Source organism: Quercus suber, unplaced genomic scaffold (genome assembly GCF_002906115.3).
Source record: "Quercus suber isolate HL8 unplaced genomic scaffold, Cork oak 2.0 scaffold_9, whole genome shotgun sequence".
Lineage (NCBI taxonomy): Eukaryota > Viridiplantae > Streptophyta > Magnoliopsida > Fagales > Fagaceae > Quercus > Quercus suber.
Genome location: NW_027069475.1, coordinates 2,349,020 through 2,373,566, shown reverse-complemented (window position 1 = coordinate 2,373,566; position 24,547 = coordinate 2,349,020). Strand labels below are relative to the sequence as shown.

The 24,547-nt window shown below is 34.9% G+C and overlaps 1 protein-coding gene, 1 non-coding gene and 1 pseudogene across 3 annotated transcripts; 1 reads left to right on the top strand and 2 right to left on the bottom strand.

The window, feature by feature from the left end:
• The first annotated feature begins 6,697 nt into the window (after window positions 1–6,697).
• LOC112039585 (chaperone protein dnaJ A6, chloroplastic) lies at window positions 6,698–16,050 on the top strand. Of its 2 annotated transcripts, none has more exons than XM_024072475.2 (8): window positions 6,698–6,901; window positions 8,738–8,895; window positions 11,068–11,209; window positions 11,393–11,450; window positions 13,055–13,097; window positions 14,582–14,630; window positions 14,724–14,801; window positions 14,892–16,050. In XM_024072475.2, the coding sequence occupies exons 2-8, from the start codon at window positions 8,789–8,791 to the stop codon at window positions 15,723–15,725; spliced, it is 1,311 nt and encodes a 436-aa protein (XP_023928243.1). In that variant the 5' UTR covers window positions 6,698–6,901; window positions 8,738–8,788; the 3' UTR covers window positions 15,726–16,050. The 2 variants fall into 2 exon arrangements, with proteins under 2 accessions (XP_023928243.1, XP_065633015.1); XM_065776943.1 differs by lacking the exon at window positions 6,698–6,901 and adding an exon at window positions 8,441–8,591.
• A 1,546-nt stretch (window positions 16,051–17,596) lies between these two features.
• On the bottom strand, window positions 17,597–17,681 carry TRNAM-CAU (transfer RNA methionine (anticodon CAU)). The gene is given in 2 exon segments: window positions 17,597–17,632; window positions 17,644–17,681. It is a non-coding gene; the product is annotated as a tRNA-Met (tRNA).
• Window positions 17,682–18,054: 373 nt separating this feature from the next.
• Window positions 18,055–21,490, bottom strand: LOC112039594 (linamarin synthase 2-like; annotated as a pseudogene).
• Between the last annotated feature and the right edge of the window lie 3,057 nt (window positions 21,491–24,547).

Genomic DNA, 24,547 nt, shown 5'->3' with positions numbered 1-24,547 from the left:
GAGGGCAAAAGTCAGGGTTCAAGTTTCTAGGAGGGAGCTTCACACATATATACACTTAGATTAGGTTAGAATAGAAATTCTATCTTGTATCCAAAAAAAAAAAATTTCCTCCTCTTTTTTGTTTTTGGATATGAATTTTTTTCAAAAGATCAGAGGTGTGAAAACAATAACCTGTGTGTAATTGTAGAAATACATGGAATGATGAGAGTATATATGATTGTACATAATTGTAAAAATGGTTTCATTAGAAGTAATAAAGTAATAAGATTTTGATATCATTATGTTTCTTTAAAAAAAGGGAAGAGAAGAGAAGCAATCGAAAGAAAAATTTGGATTGCTAGATCTATATATTTGAACATAATATGAACCAAATTTTGATGAACACTATAAAGAGAAATCACTCACACTTATCATTACCCATTTCATTATTATCTAACAATTATGATTTGGTCCATCCTTATGGGAAAAACCTAGGATGCACGGACTCGGCCCCGGAGGCGCCACACCCGCGTCCAACGCAGTGCGAAGTGGCAACGCACGAGGGACGCCTCTGACCGCGCGTCGAGACGCGTCTGCCACGTGTTTTTTTTTTTTTGCCGACTCACGCCGACGCGGCTCGAACTCGGGCCAATTCGCATTGAATCGGCCTAATTTGTGTCGACTTGGCCCGTATCGGTCATATCAGCGAAACTGCTGAAATGGCCAGTTCAAGCCAAAACGATTGATTCAGGCCGAAATTAAAAAAAAAAAAAAAAAAAAAAACCCTCTCACGCACTTTCACTTCATCCAAACACACTCTCTCATGCACTTTCACTTCGTCCAAACACTCTCTCTCACTTTATCACTCGCCTCTCTTCTCTGTGGTTCTGTGCTCTTTGCAGTGCGGTGTGTTCTCTTCTCTGTGCTCGGCTTCTCTGTGGCTCTGTGCTAGTGTGCTCTCTTCTTTGTGGCTCTGTGCTGTGCTCTCACTTCGTCCAAACATTCTCAACTCAGGTATTGAATCTATTGATATGTGAACTGTGAATCTGTGACTGTGTGAATCTTAGTTTTATTTAGTTAATAGTTATTAATAATTTGTGAATCTGTGATTTGTTATTTGTGAGTGAATTTGTGAACTTGGGTTTGATTTATTACTCATTGTGAACCAGGCCTCATGAACTTATTACTCATTGTTGATTATTTGTTGATTATCTTTTATTTTGTTTTAGTTTCAAACTTATGAGTTGTATTTAATTTATAAATATCATGTTTTAGTTATTATCTAATATTGTTCTTAAATTTGGTATATGTTTATATAATGTGAAAAAGTATGCTTAGCAATATATTAAAAATATAAATAAAAATATTTTTAATTATTTTTTAATTGCTGAGTCCCGCACCCGCACCTACATCCGCACTCGAGTCCTAAAACGCATCCGTGCTTCATAGGGAAAAACACCATAGTGTTCCACTAAGTAACTTGGCATGCACTCAACTACTCAAAAGATGATGAGAAAAAAGGAATAGCCTATGTAATATGACATGCAATACTAAAATAACTTGTATAAGATTATCAAACTTTTGTATCAAGATTGTGCTTTACTTTTATTAAAAAAAAAAAAAATTGTACTTTACTGCTTTAACAATTTACCTTGAAAATATGAAAAAATGGTGAACCATATTTGACATCACTACATTATAGTCATGATACAAATTCATATGCAAAATTCAATAGACATTATGAGGAAAATTTTGATGCGTTCAGGCAAATATATAACTGATCTAGACAGTCACAATACAATTAAATACACTATACTGACTTAGTCAAAAAAAAAAAAGTACCCTTTCCAAGCTCTCCAATTTGTTTCATAGCAATAGACGCAACAAAATTATTGATAAAACATGAAAATTCAAATAAAGTTTAACCTTTTGCATGTTTAACTTAGCTCTGTCTCTCTGTTACAACAGGAATGAAAGAAACTGGAAAAATGTAACCCTAAAAATATAATGTTTCCTCAGTTTCTTTTATATATAGTGTACGAGGACACCATTTTCATTGATTGGATTTAATATTATGCTTTATGCTCATTGTAAAGTAGGTTACTTATTTGATGAGCCAAGAGCGAGGTAGTAGTCTCCAAATTTGTTAAAATGTTCCTGCAAATCAAAATGGAAAATTGCTATCAACGTTCAAAATGCAGTAAATCCATCCACTTTGAAGTTGCAAATTCCCTCTCAATTGCACAGAATATCCCCTTTAGGCTATCTTGCAAGTTTGTTAGGATGTTCCCTTTAATCCTTTTATGATGCTAAGTGCTTTTCAGCCACGGCATTACCAAGAACAGCTGTACATTACATCCTTTTGATTTTGAGGGTAACTCTTGAGTTTGCATCAATATGAAGCTACAAACAAAGAAAAGAAGAAGTTCATTATTGTTTACCCAAGGAAGAAGAAAAAAAGAAGCCTGAAACTGAGAAAACAATTCCAAAGGATAGTTTAAGCAATCTATATAGAGTCTGTTTGGATACCGCTTATTGTTGAAAATTGAAAACTTATTGTTGAAAATTCTGTAGCAAAATAATTTTTAAATACGTGAATAGTACCATATGACCCAGTTTTAAAGTAAAATTTGCTGAATTCTATACTTGCAGGTCCTGTGAATAGTGCACGAGACCCAGCCAAAAGAACGCAAACGCGCACGTCCCCAGTTTTTAATGCAATCCAAACGTACACATAATTCATTCATTGAAATAATCCGATATGAAATCCTAATTTATGGTCAAGTGCAGGCATTCTCTATTTTTTAAAAAGAGTTTTGACAGAGGGCTTGTATTTTGTTCTTTTGAATCAAAGTAGTGTAAATCTCATTCACAACTCTAATACGAATCCGATTGACAACTATAATCAAACACATTCAAGGAAATTCATCAAATGACAAAACACCCAACTCTTACTTTATAATTAGCACACGTTGTTGCTTTCAACAGTATAAAGATGAATTTTAATCAAGAGCCAAGCTAGTTAGTGCAATTAAATCTTCAAATTGCTTCAAAAACAAATCATGAACTTATGCAAATTATCTCTTGCACAAACAAGTCTAGGAAATTAAAGGGTTGACAATAACATAAATGTTTACATGAATGTATGCATCATAAAATATAATTTTCCACCTTAACTTGCTTCTACACAGGATTAAGCTTCACAGGTCATTGAAGATTGGTTATGCTTGGTTTCTTTTCCAGGATATGACAAAAATAGCACATGGTTTAATGCCACAATTCATATGCTTAAATTATTAAGGTTTTTAGTTGGTCAATGAGTACATGTACTCAAATTGATAAAATCAAGAAAAAGGAAATATGTGTGGATATTTGAGCCTCAAGAGAGTCAAGGCGTTCTTGATCCTCATGGAGACTATAAAACTATTTTCATTAAAATTAAACATAGGAAGTAAAAGTTTAATTTATATCCACAACTCACTACACATGATTACATGAACAAATTACACTGGGGTCTCTCCCATCTTAGCAAGTTATTGATCAATTTTTGGGAAAACAAAAATAGAAAAAAAAAAAAATCATCAATTGTAGGTATCTATGCCCAATTGCTCATTCCTAGTACAAATAAGACTAAAGTTAAACTTCATATGTTCTCAGCTTTGGTTACCTATAACCATCAAATGGGTTCAAAAACTGAACTCGTTTTAAATATACTCAAAATTTTCAAGTAATACTATAATGTTGACAATTATCATACACTTGGGTTTTTCTTCCAAATCATGCTCAATACCAAGCAGTGATGTAAGCCAAGCTTACTGTGATTTTAAATGTATATATGTATGTATGTATGTATGATGATGATCGATATATCCATACCACATCAGGAAAGACAGTCTCTAGCTCATTGAAAAAGTTCTCTCTCCGATGTTCGTACTCTGCAGCAGTCTAGAAAAAAAAAATTTATATATAAAAAAAAGGATTATCTACATAAATCAAAGAATGGAGAATTAAAGGTTTATTACTAAGAACTGAGTATGAGGATAGAACCCCATGTGCAGAAAGAGAGGGGGAAAGCAGTCCATTTACAAACTTAATGGGAAAACAGCATGCATTATACAAAATATAAAAATTTCTTCCTTTAGCATGCCATAATTAGGCATCTAGGAAAACAAAATTTTTCTAGTTTTCCATAACAATAAGATGAGCTTTATGGTTTGGTGAGGCTTCTTATAGATTCATCACGCAGAGGTATACACATAATTTTCCATGTTGTCCATTTATCAACTTGATAGTTTTTGATACCAAAAAGTATGTTGTATGTTTGTCACATATTCTTTCAATGTCATAAAAAGAAAACGCAAATCTTCCCTCATTTCCCTGAAACTTTAAGCGAAGTTGCCTTCAGCAAATTTTCTAGTAAAAAATTAGTTTGACATATAACTCCCATAAAAACCAAACAATTTCACCAAGACCCTATTTTCATTACTTAATCCTTGTTCATTATTCCCCCCTCCCCCCCAACTTTGCCTGGTCTCAAACATTTCCCATCGCAATCCATCAAAACCAGCACAACTTTCTAAACTATAAACAATTAGTGAAAAAATTAATTTAACATTAAAAAAAGAAAAAAAGAAAAAGAATCACCCTCATAACTCGTATAAATTTATCTCATCATCAGAATGCACAAAACCCATAAAAAATTTAAAAACAAACAACACTTTCACTAACCAAAAAGCAGACTTCATTGGAACATTGACCCTATCAAAACTTTGAATAACAAAAAAAAGAAAAATTATTGTTGAGTTACACAAACACCCAATGGGTTTTAAAATCCATGATCTCACCCTGCAACACTTCGCAAAAATTGAGAATGGCACACACATTGTCAAATACACAAAGGGGGGATTGTTGAAACTTGAAAATATTAATAGATAAATAAAAAGCAGCAATTGCTAATAAGAAGTAAATGTGACTCTGTGAGCAACTATAGACCAATTAGCTTGTGCAATATTGTTTATAAGATTGTTTCGTAGATCTTGGTTTAGAGATTGAGACCATTTCTGCCCTCCTTGATTTCGCCAATGCAAGCTGCGTTCTTTAGTTGGAAGGAGGGGCTCAGATAATGTTCTCATAGCTCAGGAACTGATCTACTCCCACAAACAATGATGTGCCACCTAGATAACTTCCACATCTCTCATGTCATGGAGAGTATATAACTGCCCACATTTACCTATTAATTTATTACCTTTTTCCCCTATCGGGTTTCCTTTATAGCACATTTAATTACACAGTGCCAATTGATAAAGAAATCTACGTGGGGTTCATCAAAAAACACAAAAAAATCTACACGGAAAATCAAATTTTAGAGATTCGAGAGTGCCTGAATCCAAGTGAAAAGCTCCATGTCTTGAATCACTCCCCGTAAGTATTTTTTATTTTTTTATTTTTTATATGCACTAAGAAAGAAAGAAAAGAAGGGGAAAGAATTAGAGTAGCAAAAGCAGAGTTAGAGAAGTAGAGGATTAGGAAGAGAGAGAGTCTAGAATGACAGGTATGCATCAATAGGCTAATTTCTTCTCTCCCTCTAAAAGCCTACCTTATGTTAAGGATAAATAATTTGTTTGGGCATAAACCATTCAGGCCCGTTCTCTCAAAGTGGATAATTTCTATAGCAAAAATCTCTTGTGAGTTTGTCCACGTTGAGGTAGTGGTTCCCTCCTTGGTCTTAGTCTTATAGCACAACTGAACATAGTAGACTAATCTTTTTTTTTTCCTTTAATCTCATTATTATTTCTTTTCTTGTCTTTGCAATTTTACTTATGATACGAATCTTGTTGTTGTGTTGTCCTTTTCATTAAGAATCCCTTATTTGTCTTGCCTAGCAGTAAGCACATCCCTTTAATTATTGTTTTATTACATTTATCTGCTGTAATTTTTTTGCAATAGTTTTGTTTTGTCTAACAGCAAATGTGTTGCCTTTATTATTTCCCCATTGTATCTATTTGCCATAACTCTGTTGTAACAGCTACGCTTGCTATGGACATATGACCAAAGTTTCAGCAAAAAGGGGCATAGTTTATGCACAAGCCGGAGCAAGGTAAGCTGCAATTGGACAGGTCTTGACTCTCCTATTCAGAATACTTGGATCTTAATGCAGCAGGAGGCAGTCCAACCCAACATCTCAAAAAAGGCCCACCACAATCATTAACACCATTTTTATTTATTTTAATCATAAGCTACCATTTCAACCATCAATAGCATTATAGATCAATTAACGCCTTTGATATTTTCAACATATCCAAGATTTGTTGTAACTATAGAATTATTAAAAATAAAAACCCACCACTTCAAGCAATTGTCAGAAAAGTTGTCACTGTACTTATTATTCTAAACCAAAACAAGCTTCTTTGGTATCACTAGTTCACAATAGAAATGGTTCTCAAAAAAAAAAAAAAAAAGAGGTTCACAATAGAAATAATTTGCAAAAATCTTTTACATTTCTATTATTCTATTTTATAACCAGCAGATAAAATATCATAAAGTTAGACCTGTCCACCTCAGGTCCAATAAAATATCAACATTTTGACAGACTAGTCTGAGAGAAGTCAGATCTCCAACCCAAGATCACAATCGAACGGTAGAGAAGCCGCAGAAACACGAAACAACTAGGTCGCAGAAAGCAACATATTAAAAACCCAAAACCCAACCCCATTGAAATGACAGTATTTATCACTATCAGCCTTATTTTGTTCTCCAATTAGAGCTCTCTAGAGCCTCATCCTCCTCCAGTCCTCCTCCGCAACCAAAACCCCAACACACTCTCTCCCTCTCATTTCACTTCACTTCTCAGAGAGAGAGAGAGAGAGTCTGTGACCTAAGAGTTACTGAGATTCAACGAAACAAAGAGCAAAGCCAAACTCAGGTTCGTCTTCCATTTGCAGCTTCGAATAAATGCCCTAATTTCTTCTACACTGCTTTACTGCACATGAAAAGTTCGCAACTTCGAATAAATGCTTGCGTTTTTGTTCTGTTTTTTATTGTGTTGTATTGCTTGAATTGGATTGATATCGATATGCTTGTTCTTTGAATCGAGAAACAGTATGTTGCTTCGTGTTGTCATTGTTTTTGTTCAATTAGTTGTTTGGTTCTGTTAATGGTGGATGTGAAATGAAACCCTAGTGGATAAGGACTTTTGGCATGGTTTGAAATGGAAATTTTCTTTGAGAATGATAACTAAGCAGGAGTTTTTTAGTTCTTAGTAGGTGGAGGACACTCATAGAGTTAGTTCTTTGAGAGAAATATGTGTTAAGGCCCTGTTTGGATGCACTTTGTTGTTTATGGGAGGGAGCTGGTACTCGAAAATGGATAAAATTGACGATACCGAATGACTGGGAAATGTAATTATACATTGGGTGAGTGTGAGTGTGTGTGTTAGGCCACACATTAATTTTTAAGTAAAGTAGATTGCGATTTGGTGGATGTTGATGCTAATAAGAAAAGAAAAGACAAGTGTTTTGAAGTTGAGGAACGAAGATTAATTATTTAGTTCTCTTTTATATTTGCCATTTGGAGTTGCAGCTCAACTCAGATTGGACTGTTTCCAAGTTCTGTAGACAATATATAACCCTGTGAAACTGTAAACTTGCCAAATATCTTGGCTTTCAGAAGTTAGATTACAATTGTGTCCCATGGTTCTTAGCTTTTGAATCTGGATGAGCTGAAAAAGAAACATCAGTGTATTTCTGTATACGTATGCTGCTAGTCTGATTATTAAGAAGACTTATATTGCACTTCCTAACAATAAAATAAAAGGTCACGTCTATCTGCTGCCTTTCTAATCTTGTCCAAATCATGAAATCATAGATGTGTTCCACTTCATAGGAAACCAGAGATTGCATCCTGAAAGTTTAGGTGTGGGATTAATGACTCATCAAATCTTGCTCATTTTGAGTAAATATGTCAACCCTGGGAGCTCACCTACCAATCTTACCCTTTTTCAATGTAAACCAGATGGCAGCAGAAGTATCCTTTGTTGAAGATGCTTTCTGACATGCCCAAAAATTTTATATTTTTTTAATTAATAAAAAAAAATTTGGTACAACAAGAAGTTTCAGGACATTATTGTTCAACCATTCATTAAGTTTTGACTTGTGCTAAATCATTTTTTTTTTCCTTCAAAAATTTTATGTGCTTGAATAAAATTATGAAATCTTCTGCTCTTGTGTTTGTGCTCTCTCTTTAAGCTCTATTTTCTTTGACTGGGAACTATATTTTACACATGTTCATTTGCAATTAGAAATTTTAAAATTACACATGGTTGGCTTAGTGGTAGGAAGCACTTGTGACTCATCACCTTGCAAGTCCGAGGGTAGGGGTTCAAGTAGTGACAAGCCCAACTATTTGTTATTATTATTATTTTTTTACCTATCAAAAAGTTGAGTTTTTAGAATTGTAAAAAAAGTCAAGAAATTGGTCATAGTGAGTCTCATGAATGTGTGCCATGTATTGATATGCTTATTGAGCAAGCAAACTGTACAGCACAAGTCCTTGCATGTCCAAACTTCTGTATGGGGCTATTTAAGGGGGCTGTGTTGCCTACACAATCATGCTGGGTATTATATATCCTTTAGTCCTATTTTTGAGTTTAATCCATTAAATCAGTTTTTGTTTCTCAAATTAAAAGCTCTCATTAACCAGTACAGTTTCTTTTGATGTATTATAAACTAATATCCTGACTTATATGTTTTGCTCTTGGCAGAAGTTCATCAGGTGTAAACTCATAAATAGTTCTTTTTAGCCAACAAAATTGATGGCAATTTCTCCTTGTGGAAGTACGTGGGTTGCTCAATGGGGAATTCGCCCTCAGTGTATGCTGAGGTCTTATGTCACAAACAAGATTCCAACATCCCGATATTGGTGAGTATCAGTCTATATGTCTAAGTTATCATCAATAGATTATACTTCCTAGATAATTGGATTGTGTAGAAACCTCTTTCTTATTATATTTCTTGAAAAGTAGCTTAAATGGCATCCTCTCCCCTTGTAAGTGCAAGGTGGAGGATGAGATCATGGGTTCAAGAGCAACTAGGTTCATGTGGAACATACCAATTATAAAAAGAATTTCAATGTTAAGGTTCCACTACAAAATAGAAGAAACTTACTGGGCTACTAGCTAAGTGCGAATACAAGTTGTCACTCCTAACATCCCTAAAGTGTGAAGCAATAAGTGGCAGCTAATTTGAAGAGAATTTGAGTATGTGATGTGCTGATGAAAATTAACTACACACTCCTAATTTTACATAGAAATTGTCATAATTGAGATTCTCCTTTATAAAATCTTGTAGTCTTAAAGTCTTCTTAGAATCTTCACAAAGAGGTCTTCAAAGTATAACGAAGGAGTTCTATATGCACCATTAAAGTTAGCACAAAGGAATGTAGTGATTGAATCAACTTGTTTTTGGTCATACACTTGTATTAGGCTTTCATAAACTATTTAAGCATTTGTTTTGTAATAAATTATTACAATTCATCTTATCAAAAAAAAAAAAAATTACAATTCATATAATAAATTTTATTCCAAAGTTTTAAATTCATAAAAACTAGCTATAAAAAAAAAAATCAAAATTAATTAAACTAAAACTTACTATCAAAATAGATCTAAATTAATTAAATTAAAATATTAAAATATAGGTAATAAAATAAATTTATATGTATGCTGGGTCGGGTTTGGTTACATGGATTGAAAAAATTATCAATCAAAACACATACCAACTTGAGACTCCAAATAAAATTATAACCCAACTTAACTCGCTAATCCACAAAAATCAATATATGCGTTAAATTGAGTTGGATTTGGTGTTTGGTTATGATACAACATTGGTAACAGGAGAGTGAGGAGAGAGTGGGAATGAGACGAAGACTTAGTCAAAGTATCTTTTTGACTTGGTGTTTGGGAGTTGGGTTAAAGAAATGGATATAAAAGTGTCACGTGAATCATGAATGGAATGGTAGAGAGGTAGAATGATGTAGAATCTTACCTAAGTAAGCTGACCATGAAAAGAAAGCCACCCTTGGAGGAACCTTCGATTGCCACACCAACCTCCGCACTTTCGAAGAGTAAACAATTTCCATAAACCGATCAAAAGAGTCTTCCTCCCAATTCTGCAGTGAACTACGAAATTGAAAATTTCAATGAATCCTCCCACTGGACCAACACATAACCTCTGCCACTGAAGAGTCCCTTACCCTACTAAGACAATAAAGTTCTGGAAAAGCCTTTTTGAGGGTAATATCCCCACACCACACATGCTTCCAAAAATTCACTTTAGTACATCACCCACATCATACTTTAGGAGTTTAGAGAAGTTCAACCAGCCACTTCTAATAAACCTCCAAAGACTAACACCATACGCACTTGTCACCTTTTTCGTGCACCAACCACCCCAAACATTCCCATATTTCGCCTCTATAACCCTCCTTCATAAAGCATTTGTCTCTAAACCATCCATCCACAACCACTTGCCTAACAAGGCAGAATTAAAACTTCTCAAACGTCTTATACCTAGCCCCCCTACCTGCATTGGATGACAAACCTTAGCCCATTTCAGTAATTTAGAATCTCCACTAGTTCCACTCCACAAAATCTCTCTGTAATTTCTCCGTACAATTAGCAACCTTTCTAGATAAAGGCAGAATGGAAAGGAAGTAAGTAGGTAAGTGTTATTATAACTGTAAATTGGTTCTGATCTCTTCTCTCTCTCTCTCTCTCTCTCTCTCTCTCTCTCTCTCTCTCTTTGAGACTTGTTTGAATTTGATGTGATTTTAATTTTTGTGGAGATTTATTGTTTGGGTTTAGTGTAAGTATTGGTGGCTTATTGTGATGGAAATTGAGTATTGGCAATGCTCTCTGATATTTTTATTTGGCTGTTTATATATATACTTTACAATTTACTTAGTATTTGTTCTCCATGTACATGTGGTCTTCTCTTCAAATTAAATTTTATTTACTTGTCAGAAAAGTGTTACCGACATTTTCAGATCTAGTAAACTGTGGAAATGTTTAATATGCTTATATCAACTTCTTTGCAGTACTACAAGCAGTATAAGCTTTTTGTCAGCCCCAAGTTCAAGCTTATTTTCTCGTGGTTCCTTCCCCGTGGTATCGTATCCAGGGTCATCTCAAACTTCACAACGTCGTAGGAGTGCACGTTTCACAGTTAGAGCAGATTCTGTGAGTGTAAAATTGTTTTGTTTTTTCTTTGAAATGATAGTTGGGGCTAAATAGTTTTCAAACTTTTATTTTTATTTTAAAAATAGGGTATCTATGTTTCCTTATTTATTTATTTAAATTTTATTAGAAGGAATGCTCTATTTTACTTATCAGATTAAGGTACTAATATCTTTTTATGTACAGGATTTCTATTCTCTTCTTGGGGTGTCAAGAAATGCCAGTAAATCTGAAATTAAAAGTGGTATATACAATTTTTACCCTTTTGGCAGATTGTTCTATGAACTTCTTTGCTTTTATGTTCTTGCTTGAATAGTTGCTAATTCATCTTTGCAATGGTTATACAAGTTGTCACTTAATGGCTTTAACATTAACTGTATGCAGAGAGATCAGGCCAATTAGAGTCCATGTTTATTAGCAAAGCAAATACTTCAATATTATGCCATGCAACTCATTACTATCTCATCCCTATCCTTATTTATTTGACTGATGTTGCTTTGGAGATTTTATGGAGTTTGGCTTCCCCTCCCATTTTTTCTTTTTTTGAAAAAGGAGAACGTTTAGACCTTAAAGACTTTGCAGGAGAGACTTTTAGAGTGATACTCTGGTCATGTTATGAGTATTTTTCTGATCAAAATATTCCCCCCCCCCCCTCCCCCCCCCCCCCCCTCCTTATATGTATATATAATTTATACATATTACCAATTGTTTCCCCTATGGTGGATCACATACTATCATTTTCTAGTAACTAAACTTGTTGGTAATGTCTGGGGATCTTTATCCAGTGCACTGAGATTGAAAAAATGGGCATTAGGATATTGTATGAGATGGTTGGAGACTGAAACTGCCAAAGTAGTAATAGGTCAGATATAAATGTTTATGTGACACAGTAAGCTGCTTTTGACACCTCAACTTTATGCCTGACTTAATGATGAAAGCAATTGGCTGTGCACCTCAACATTTGAGCCCATTCGGTCTTAAGTTGTAAAGTATTTTATTTGCTTTATGGTTTTGACTTTTTCTCCCTTGTAAATATTTAATAAAGTGAAAAGCAATACCTTTACCTTCCACTAGATCTGGTGCCCAGAATGTTGTAGAATCTGAGAGTGATTGTGTTGTTAATGCATATAAAATTGTATTTGAGATTTTTGTATTAGTTTGATGAATGGGAAACAGTTTTGAATGGGTTTTATTAATTGAGCCTTAGTTGGATGGGTTTCAACTCCAGAATGTAAAACCTCCAGAATAGAGACACTTTGAACTGATATATTAGTTTCAACTTATTTGGATATTAGATATGGGTTTCTGATCCAAAGTTTTCTTTTTGAAGATAAAAAGGTGTTTCAAAAAAGTTACTAATCACAAGAAAAAGAAAAAAGAAGCATCCAAAAAGTAACATTTATGCCTTATGTAGTGTGTTTGGAGAGAAAGAAATGCTCAAAGCTTCAGAGGTTGTTAATTTTGGTCCTGGACTTTGAAGCTTTTGCTACTGAAGACCTTATATGATTTAATGGCTGCCCTCACATATTTTTCTTTCTCTAACTTATTTGACTTTTTCCCCTGATTTATTTGGTGTATCTTTTGTTTACTTCCCATGTACATTGGTTGTGCCTCTTTTCTGCTTATATATATATATATATATATATGTATATAGGACAACCGCAAGAGTGTATGAAAGGTTGTATTGCAATTATAGAGAAATTTTCTAATGGAACTCAAGGATACATGAAGGATTGTTTGATTTATGATGACCAAATTGAAATATATATTGTTATGAGTTCTGACTTTTGACATTACCTGTTCCATTGAGTAATGTTTTAATATTTCTCCTATGCTTTCACTTTTCAGCTTATCGGAAGCTTGCTAGGAGTTATCACCCAGATGTGAACAAGTGAGTCCTTTCTCCTCTTCTTTTATCTTTGTCCTGTGGCAATGTATGCTCAGGATGGGTTTCTGTTAAAAGTGAATTGCTTATTGGTTTTGTAAGATATGAACTATTTGTACTAGATCATTTTTCATTTGAGAATCTGTTGCACATGTTGTTATTAGATTGTAGATGTTATTTCACAAGCAAGGTTTCCAAGGGGGTCTCTCTTTATTTTATTTTTCTTGAATTTATGTAACTATTGCATGTATAAATGTATTAAAAAAAACTATGGCATTTTGATATTTGAGTCAGTCTTTTGAGTTTTATATATGATGGGGCCAATGTCAAAGTTACACAACTTGACTGAGGTAGAATTGATAATTAGGCAAGATTCAGTGGTTTAATTAGTTGGTTTTGTCTTCCAAAGATTAGAGGGGAGTTGGCTTCTGGGATTTTTTTTTATACATTTTAACTAGGGGAGGAAGATTTCAACCATGAACATCTCTATTGGAAATATCCAAAGTGGCAATTGACTTAGGCACCATTGCTGCTTTTGGGATTTGTACAAATGTGATAAAGACCCGTCCATTTTGAGGTTGGCCAAACCTCTAAAACTCAGAGCTCAAACGAAAATAAGGGCCAAGCCCTGATTTCCCCACATTATCAAATAAAGTTCTATCTCTGATTTCCCCAAAAAAAAAAGTAATTATCTTCGATGGAAAGTACTATCCCTAGTCTTTGCCAACCCAATTAGTTGAAGTCTTTTCTGAGATATGTATTGACTATTAACCTTAAAAAATTATTTGATATTAACTTATGGAAGAGCAGGTCGAATTCTGGTAAATGATAATGAACCCATTAAAATAAGAAAAAACAAAGTTTTTTATCATGTTGCAATCTGATTTGACATAAATTTTCCAATCAATTATGTCAAGACAGGATTCTGCTATCCTGGAAATTATGAATGAGGGCCTGATCAAAACAAAAAAATAAACCCCAAGGGATAGCAGAATATTGGGGACTATGCCTTGTGAAGCGGATGTTAATAGTTCTAATATTTTCTTCCTCCTCTTGGGGCAAAACCTTTTCCGAAAAATAGAAAATAAAAACAAAATAATAATGACAGATTTTTTTTTGATAGGTAATAGGAATTTTATTGATATAAAAGAACATCATGTTCATGATGATGAATGCTCAGAAAATGAAACAAATACATACAAATCTAGAACTAAAGCTAGTGGAGTGATTGGAAGAGGGAGAACATTGGCCTTTTAAACAAGGAATGGGTATGAATTTTTTTAGTTTGTCTTCACAGAAAATATGTAAGATAGTACAATAAGTTGTAGGAGCATTCGTATTAAAAAAATTCTCTACGAAGGTGTTTATATTAGATTCTGATTTTAGGTTCGTGTTTCCAGTTGCATCAACTTTGTTTTATCCTGATCTATTCGGTTAATGTTGCATATTTTTATTTATTTTGTTTGGAACTTACCCAAATCATGCTGCAGAGAACCTGGGGCAGAGCAAAAATTCAAGGATATTAGCAATGCATATGAGGTAAAAGTGAAATCTTATGATCCATGATTGAGCTGTGGCAGTTTCAGAGCCATGATCTGAAGTAGTTACTAAATGGATTTTCTTGTTTTGCAGGTTCTGTCTGATGATGAGAAACGATCATTATATGACAGATATGGAGAGGCTGGACTTAAAGCTGGTCCAGGCTTTAATGTAAGCAAATCTTTCATGAATATGGGAAATATCTAATTTTTAAATCACATCATCTACCTTCTTATGGTTGGATAAACTCTGCTGTTACAGGATTTCAGCAATCCCTTTGATCTGTTTGAGTCGTTATTTGAAGGCATAAATCAGGGGGGAAGACCTTCTAGGAATAGAGCAGTTGATGGTCAGGATGAGTATTACAATCTTGTCTTAAACTTTAAGGAAGCAGTTTTTGGGGTTGAGAAAGAGATTGAGATAAGCCGACTAGAGAGCTGTGGGACTTGCAATGGTTCAGGTGCTAAACCAGGGACCAATCCATCTAAATGTAGCACTTGTGGTGGGCAAGGACAGGTTGTCTCATCAGCGAGGACCCCATTAGGTGTCTTCCAGCAGGTAATGACCTGCTCTTCTTGTGGTGGGACTGGGGAAATATCCACCCCTTGCAACACGTGTTCTGGGGATGGTCGGGTAAGAAGGACAAAACGGATAAGTCTGAAAGTTCCTGCTGGTGTGGACTCTGGTAGCCGTTTAAGGGTCCGAAATGAAGGAAATGCTGGAAGACGAGGTGGGACTCCTGGTGACCTCTTCGTCATTATTGAAGTTATGCCAGACCCTGTCCTTAAACGTGATGACACCAACATTTTGTATACCTGCAAGGTTTCCTACATTGACGCGATCTTGGGAACTACAATCAAGGTTCCGACAGTAGATGGCGTGGTTGATTTGAAGATTCCTGCTGGTACCCAACCAAACACAACTCTTGTAATGGCCAAGAAGGGTGTTCCTCTATTGAATAAGAGCAACATGAGGGGCGATCAGTTGGTTCGTGTGCAGGTTGAAATCCCAAAGAGATTGAGCTCTGATGAGAGAAAGCTCATTGAAGAACTCGCTGATCTAAGCAAGGGCAAGACTGCAAGCAGTAGGAGATAGTTGTCTGCGGCATCATTTTGCGTTTATCTGTTTATTGCTGATCTCATAAGTTATATTTTCCTTTGTGGGTCCAACTTTGTTGAACCTTGATGCATATTAAGGGGAATTCAGCAGTTCTCAGGACTCCGGAAGGGTGAGAGCACGTGTTTGTAGTTGTAGGTAAATTATATTTTGTGATAATTTTTCCCCCACGTAAGTTATCTTAAATGACAGGAGGTAGAAAAAGAGGTGAAAATTGAGGATCCATTACTCTTTCATCATCTGTATTTAAACATAGAACTTATTCTTTGGGATTGAACATAAATTTCAGCTACATTTTGTAGTCTTTTGTGTTTTTATTTCATTTTTTGGAGGACATTTGATGAATCAGAAAGCATCTTCATAATTGTATCACAATTTTGTAATTTTCAAAATGTTTTTAATTAGTTTTCCTAACCAGGAATGGGGATTATGGATTGATTGGTGGTAACTGATGTAATATTTGGGCATCCCAGGGCGAATTAATTATTAGTGTAGCGGCGTCTTTTATTTATTTTTATGGTGTACAGGCATTCCTTTATGATCATATTCCTTTCAGATGCAATTTTTTTTTCCCCAAATGGCGCCATATCATGGATGTTTTCTTTGTGGTGGGAAAGGAACTAATTATCAATAGCACAAATAATTGGAGTACATTAACGGGAGATAAAATCAATAGACAGATTGATAGACACAAAAATAGTTTGCTAGATAGGATTAATAAAAAAATTAAAATCTTTAGAAATTGTAGAAAGATCCATAACAAACATAAAAGTAGAAAGGAAAAATGATAGTTTTTTGAACCTATTAGAAAGAACAAAAGCTTTAAATTCAAGTTAGAAAAAGAAAGAGAATTTGAACGTCAACCTTTAGCAAAAATCATGATAGATAATTGACATAACAGACAAAAGAATAACTTAGTAAGTATTGACATATTTATAAATATGACAGATATAAAATATAGTAAATAAGATAGTTACATGGTATAAAAGAAGTAGAGAAAGAAAGTAGTCCTATAAAAATAATGCAAAAAGAAGATGATATAGAAAGACAAAAGAGTAATAATAAGAAAGATGACCCAATAATGGAAAGAACAACACGTATAGAATACAAATGAAAGAATCTTAATGTTAAAGAAATAATACAAAAGAAGAACCGATACATAATTGATGAAGACAGAAAAATGAATGATAAGAAAAAGCATAGTAAAAGAGATGTTAGAAAAAATTGAAAGACAAAATGATGTAGAGATAGAAGCTATACGTAAGAAATTAGATGTAAAAAGAGATATAGAAAGAGAAAGGCAAAATAATACTCTAGTAGAACTAGTCAACAAAGGATGGACAAATAATAGTCCTAAGAAAAATGATAATTTCAAGGAAAAAATTAATGAAAGACTAAAATCAATTGAAAGATGCATGATATATACCAAAAATAATAGTTTAGTAGAATTAACTAAAAAGAAAAAAATTTCTATTATTATTATAAAAAAATCAGCAGCAACTGAAGCAGTTCCTAAATGTTGGAAAAACCGATTTATTATAATCAAGGAGAACATTCTATTTTAAAGAACTCGTTCACTATATTCTATTATTTCAATATTTTGGGTACTTATTTTTATATAGGGATTTACTCTGGAACAGTGTATTTTATGGTAAAACATTAATCCAACTGACGGTTTATTTTGAAGGGTGGGGGGAGGTTAATTGGATCGGATCCATTTCCAAAAAATGTTACTCAGCAACATTGGTATTTCCATATAATTGTCCAAATTCACCAATGTTGGGACTTGGGCCTTGTGAGAAGGCCTTTTTTTGGGATAATTGAGCAGCAAAAAGCAAAAGAAAAAATGATGGGGTGAGAGAGGCTCGAACTCTCGACCTCAGGATCACTCAGAAGCTATGAGACCTACGCGCTAGCCAACTGCGCCACCACCCCATTCATGTTGGTGTTCCTTCCAATTCACTACTTGTTTAGCTACCTCTTTAATATGTGTGGTTACTTCCAGGCTTATCTCGTGGTTTGGAAGACTTTCTTTGTTTCTCAGCCTCTCAAAAGTATTAAACGCCGGGGTTATTGCCAGGACCAAATAGACAAATTCATGCATTGCACCCATATCGTGCATATATATTAAAATGTTGTTCTCATCAAGAATATTATCAAATTATTAATTGCGCCCTTAGAGCCACCATGATCAATAATTTTTCCACTCATACTGATACAGTTCAATGCCATTTGCAATATCCTTTTTCTGTTTTCATTCCACACTAAGTACTTGAATATTACTAGCAAACATTCCAATAATTATTTACAAGAACAAGTCATTTAAGAATTTACAGAACAGATTTAAATCTATATAAAAAAAAAAACAACATGGGCAGATGGAATAGAAGCAACATGACCACAACAGCTAGTGTAATAATTTTACCATTCAAGTTCAGCCAAAAAAAAATGGTTTTAGTATTTACTATTTACTCTCCTACATAGAGAGCCTCCTTAATTAACCTCTCAAAATCCTTGTAAGATGATCCTCCTATATCAGTTGCTTCCACTGCTTTTTTCTTCCATTCTAGAGCCTTTTGCTTTGTTTCCTTCCCCTTATCCCCTTCTAGCATTTCCTTAACAAGTGCTTCAATCTCTTCACGTTTTACATCATGGTTGATCTCCATGCCAATCCCCCAAGTGGTGCAAGCATACCGGCAATTTGGTTGTTGGTCAGCGAAGAATGGCCAGCAAATAATAGGCACACCAGCGCATACACTTTCTAATGTAGAATTCCAACCACAATGTGTTAGGAATACCCCTATAGATGGGTGTGCTAGCACTTGGTCTTGGGGGCACCAACTTGTTAGGAATGCCCTATCCTTCGTCTCCTCAAAAAAATTTTCGGCCAAAATTTCTGAATCCCCCATTACCACATCAGGCCTAACTATCCACAAAAATGGGTGCTTGCTATTTGCAAGTCCCCATGCAAATTCACTAAAATGTTGTTTTGTCATTGTAGTCACGCTGCCATAATTTGCATATACAACTGAGTTGGATTCCCATCTATCTAGCCATTTGATGCATTTTGGGTCTTCTTTCCATAAGTTTGCACTTATAGACATGAATTGGCTCTCAGGCACATGCCGTTCGAGCAAGGAAAGTGGACCTATATTGTAAATTCGAGGGAATATGGCTGCAATTGCTTCTAGGACATCATGTTCAAACTCTTCAAATGTGTTGAAGATGATTGCCGGAGAATTCAAGCAATTTCGTGCTTCCGATCCAATAAAGTCGAACATTGTTTCGGTAATGTTAGTGGTTCTAATGAAGCTAGGGAGGTCCATAAGCCTGATATTTTTCAATCCTGGGATCCAATTGATTGATGTTTCAAGAGTGCCATCATATTTGAAAGTTTCATCTGTAACACATGAAAGATAAAATTAGGGCTGTCCACGGGTCGGGCCGGGTCGGTTTTGGGCCCAACCCGGACTCGACCCGCCGGCGTCGGGTGGGAGGGTGGAGGAACCCGAAACCGACCGCCGGAAAAATCAGTCGAGTCGGTTTCGGGTGAGGGTGAGCGTCGGTCGGGTCGGTCGGGCGCCGGAGTAAAAAAAATCTTCGAAATCTGAAAAAAAAGGTCGCCGGAATCTGGAAAATTATGCCGGAATCTGGAAAATCTCGCCGGTATCTGCATTTTTTTTGCCGGATCTGGATAAATCCCACTAGATCTAGCCGGATCTGGTAGAGATCTCCTCGGATTTTGTCGAGATCTCCTCGGATTTGGCTTGATTTTGCAGGTTTGGCCGGATTTTTTATACATCTCCGGTCGGGTTCGGGTTGCTCGGGTTTTGGAGAAGCAAACCCGCCACTCGACCCGCCGGTGTCGGTTCTAGAGAACGGAAACCCGCCGCCGACCGACTGGACCTTCGGTTCGGGCCGGAATCGGGTCTCCGGCGGGCGGGTTGTCCGGGTTGTCGGGCTCCGGTCGGGTCTGGACAGCCCTAGATAAAATTATGTTTTTAGAAAATAATGTGTTTAAGTATTTCAATTTTTACAAATTAAAATCATGTTGTTATTACAAAGTTGCATGTCCCATATATAATTTTTTAAAATATTAAACATTTTTCATGTGTCTTGTCAATATATTTTATCTAAAATTTAGCTAATGCTTCTGATTTTTTGACATTGACGAATAAAAGTAACTTTAACCAGTACACCAATAATAAACAATAGTTAGGTTTTATTATTTTGAAAAATACTAAATATGTTATAAATTTTACTATATAAAACTTACAAATTGATATATTAATGAATAACTAATTCACAATAGATGGGTTTTCATTTTTTTTTTTTACTATTTTTTCCCCTAATAAGGACCGCTTCCTTTGGTCTTTCATTAAAACATAGTAGTATTATTAATAACTTTAGTAAAATCATTTTGACACGCCTTTTTTGTTGCCTGTGACGTGAACTTGATGCCATATAAGGATGAGAAGTATTTGCAGTAAGTGCAGAGCCGCCACAAATTTCACATCCGTTAAGGTGACAAGTGATTGATTCTAATTGATGTAGAATATAAATAATGTCAATAATTGTTTTATGTGTAAGTGATATTACACTAATTATATTAAAAAAGAAGAAGATATTACACTAATCACAATATGTTATTCCAACCATTGTGAAATATTTGGTGCATGCAGCATTGTTGGATTATTTATACAAGAAGAAAATCAGTCCCCTATTGTCTCGTCCCCTTGCAAAAGGGTTCGCATCAGTGGGTATTGCACATCAATTGTTATGGTATGTATTACACATAATATGCTTCTCAAAGTATATGGATGTAGGATTCACATACTACCTACAGATATTTTCATTTTCCACTTGGGGTTTATTAGTTCATCCTCACAAAAAGAAACTTCTATACAGAATTACTACTTTTCTTAATACAAGAGTATCGATTTAGATTTTTTTTCAGTATTAAAAAAATTTATATTTTGTCAATCAAATCTTGATTTTAATTTTGAATTTTAATTAATTTAACTAGTAAAGTCCAATTTGTTAAAGTGATAAATTGTATATTGTAAATAGTGAAAAATAAAAGTAATGTGAATAATGAGTTCTACTCGCAACTTTATATTTTTAAAAGGTTATAAAAAAAAAAAAAAAATTATGAAAGGAGCATAGCGAAGAAGTTGATACTCATATAACATACGCACTTGAAAACCAAAAGTAGCCCAAGTACCTTTGAATGGAATAATTCCTCTTTTGATGAGTTCAGAGAAGTAGAGGAATCCCATGTAGCCACAAGCTGAGGTAGTCCAAAATTGAACCTCTGGGATGCCTAATTCTTCCCCAACTTTAATTGCAAAACTCATAACTCCATCAGAAACTATGCAAGTAACCAAAGGCACTTCAGAGGATGAGTTAAGCTTAAGCACTACTCTTTAAAAGGGGCCAAACAATTCTTTCTTGTGGAATCACATAGAGCTGGTACATATTGGATTGCATCACTATCACTATCAGATGGTGGCAACCCATCTGGTATTGTTTCAAACTGGAAATCAGGTAGCCCCTTTATGTATTCAAGTCCTTTGAACCTGATTAAGCGTCTGTGGTTGTACTCTGTGTTAACAAAGGTTATATGAAAGCCCCTTGAGTGAAGGAGCTTGGCCAGTCTCATCATGGGTGTTACATGGCCTTGTGATGGGTATGGAACACAAACTGCATGAGGTTTTTGGGTTTCTGCAGAACCCATAGAGCCAAGTTTAAGCTATTAGAATTTAGAATCAAATACCCAATTGGGTTTCAGAATTGTGATAGTTTTCCAAGCTTTGTGCCACACTCTCGTTTATAGGGAAAATGCTTCAATATTAGGCGTTAGATGAATACCATAATCAGAAGATCAGGTGATGAGAATATCTTCGGTCAATATGTGTACAATATAGTATTGCCTTTGTAGCTGTCACTTTCTCGCTCAGATTGAAAACTTTAAAATGGCCACCCCCCACTGTCCCTCGAATATCTGTTTTTGGACATCTGGTTATGAGTAATTTAGTTCAGATTAATTGAACTACAATGGTCTTGTCAATCTAAACTTAAGTATTAAATAAGTAGAGCTTGTCGGTGATCAAATAATTGTTAGATGATTTATACCCTGATTGGGCCAATCAAACAATTATTAAGCCACTAGTGTATTAATTAGTTCAATTATGCTTATGGCCTTGGTTGATGTAATCATACACAATATTGCGTAAAGTAATAACATTGAAAAAAGAAAAAAAAACGAGCAATATTGAAAACCAATGGAAAAACTATTCCAAAGGGAAAGACCACTGCAACTGTAAGGACTTACGGTTCGTTTGGATACAGCTGAAAATTGAAAATTAAAAAAATACTGTAGCAAATAATTTTTAAATGTGTAAATAGTACCGTGGGACCCATTTTTAATGAAAAAGTTGCTGAAAAGTAAAATTTGTGGGTTCATAAATAGTAAAATTTGTGTAGAAAAGTCAAATGCTGCAGCTACTGTTCAATGAACAGTAGCCGCAACAGTAATGAACAGTAAAAAAAGTGGACTGGAACGCGTAAAAAAAAAACAAAAAAAGCAAAACGCAACGCAGACGCAAAACGTGCCAGCCAAACGAGCACTTAGTTTCCAACCCCAAGAAAATAGATTTACTATATGAAATAAAAGTTTTACAAAACGATATAACCATACTCGAATTTGTTTTTTTTTTTTTGATAGGCATACTCGAATTTGTTACCAACAAAGACCTACAAGTTTGTCTTTGCTCTGTTCTTATTGGAGTAAGGACCTTCTCATATCATTTGTTGTGGAGATAATGTGTTAGGGAGGCTCATTAAAAAGTTAATATAACATATAAAAACACACTTAACCCAAAAGATCTAAACAGATTTTTTAATGTCCACTTATCGAGTACTTTTTACATTATTATTTTGGATAAAATATGGGACCATTAATATGCTATGAACAAAAAAATGTTAAAAAAAAAAATTCAAGAACAGTGTCGTGACTATATCGAAAATGTGAAGTTGATAACTTGATATGGGTTCTATACTTCTATGGAGTTATTTTGGGCTGTGCTATAGTCTTGGTTTCTAAAGTGCGGTGTTTCTTGTTTTTTTTCTATGTCAAAAGGGACTATATACTCAAGTAACATACAAAAGATTTTTTTGGGAAAGGTCTGGTAAGAGGCAACAGATATTTGACAAATACGTATCATTACTGGGAATTTTGGGCGGTGTTATAGTCTTGGATTTGAAAGTGCGGTGTTTCTTGTTTCTTTCTATGTCAAAAGGGCCTATATACTAAAATAACATACAAAAGATTTTGTTGGGAAAGGAGCCCTTGGCTCCGCCTCTGCTAAGTGGTAACAAATAATTGACAAATTTTTACACTCTTTTTTTTCATAATTTTTTTTTTAAAAATATTGTTTACTTTTTAATATTAACTTTTTTAACTTCTCTTTAATATATTTTATTTAATGATTGAAATTAAAAGTTACTTTTTCAACTTTTAATTTTAACTGTTGATTACAATTGCATCAGATGCAATACCCTAAGTATTGTACTTGATTTGAATCTTCATTACTGATATGGATGTAGCCAACTTAGGGTTCATGACTTCATGGCATTGGGTGATTCTTACATGCTTTGGGAGCAATGTTTCTTCCTTTCACATAAGGGGTGGGCCTCATGGTAGGACCCATGTGTAAGGTTCATCTCTCATGTGAGAAGAGGAAGCACTGATTCCGAAGCACCTAAATTTTTTCCCATGACATCTCCTCAACTCGGTCAAACTCAAACTACACCAAACCAAGCCCAACTTGAGAACCTAGGCTAACACCTCACAAGACCTCATGAGCTCAACTAACTTAAGAATGGTCAATTTAAACATGGAAGTAATAAACATGCTCATTAGAATCTCGTCTACAATTACAACCGGTTATCCCATAATTTATAAATGAAATTACAACTGTCATTAAGCTAAGTGCTCATGATATTAAAAAGGGTAAATTACAAAAACCTACCCTGAGGTTTGAGGTATTACCAAACACATCCAAAAATTTAAAAAAATGACCAATTTGGTCCTTAGCTACTAACACCTTTTGGGAACCGTCTATTATTATTATTATTATTATTTTTTAATCATTTTCTTCTTATCTCCCTTCACGCCAGAATTTTTTTTCTTTGTCTCTAACCTCCAGCTCTCTCTCTAATCTCTGCAACTCTTATGGCCGACCACTCGAGTAACTCCATCTTCGAACGTCACTGCCACCACAGGTAGTGGTTTTGCTCGTCGCCCTACTATCACCGTGCTCTTCTCTCTTTATCCCTCAGTTCGGAACTCTCCCTTCTTTCTGTCTTTCCGATCTCGAGCTCTCTCTAGAAACCAAACACCAACCATGGCCGAGCCTCCATGACTCTATCTCCGATTAGCCTAAGTCTAAGCCTCCTCAACCATCAACTCTCCCCACTGAAAATCACTCTTTTCTCTCTTCGATCTCACCGATCTAAACGGAGTAGAGCCTCCATGCTCCTCCACTGTGAACCTCAGCCAACACCATCACAAAGATGGTCTCTCATCTCTCATGTCACTTTTCTCTCTAAAACCTGAGACCAACAAACATCTACTCCCTATCCGATTCTCATTCCCTAAAATCCCCAAACCCACTCTTCGATCTATAAGCTAAAGGGTCCTAGACGACATGTGAAACCTGGATCGGCAGTATGGAGGATGAGAAGACGAAGGATCCACTAAGAACAAAGGTTTAGTAGCGTGTGGGTCTGTGTTGCCC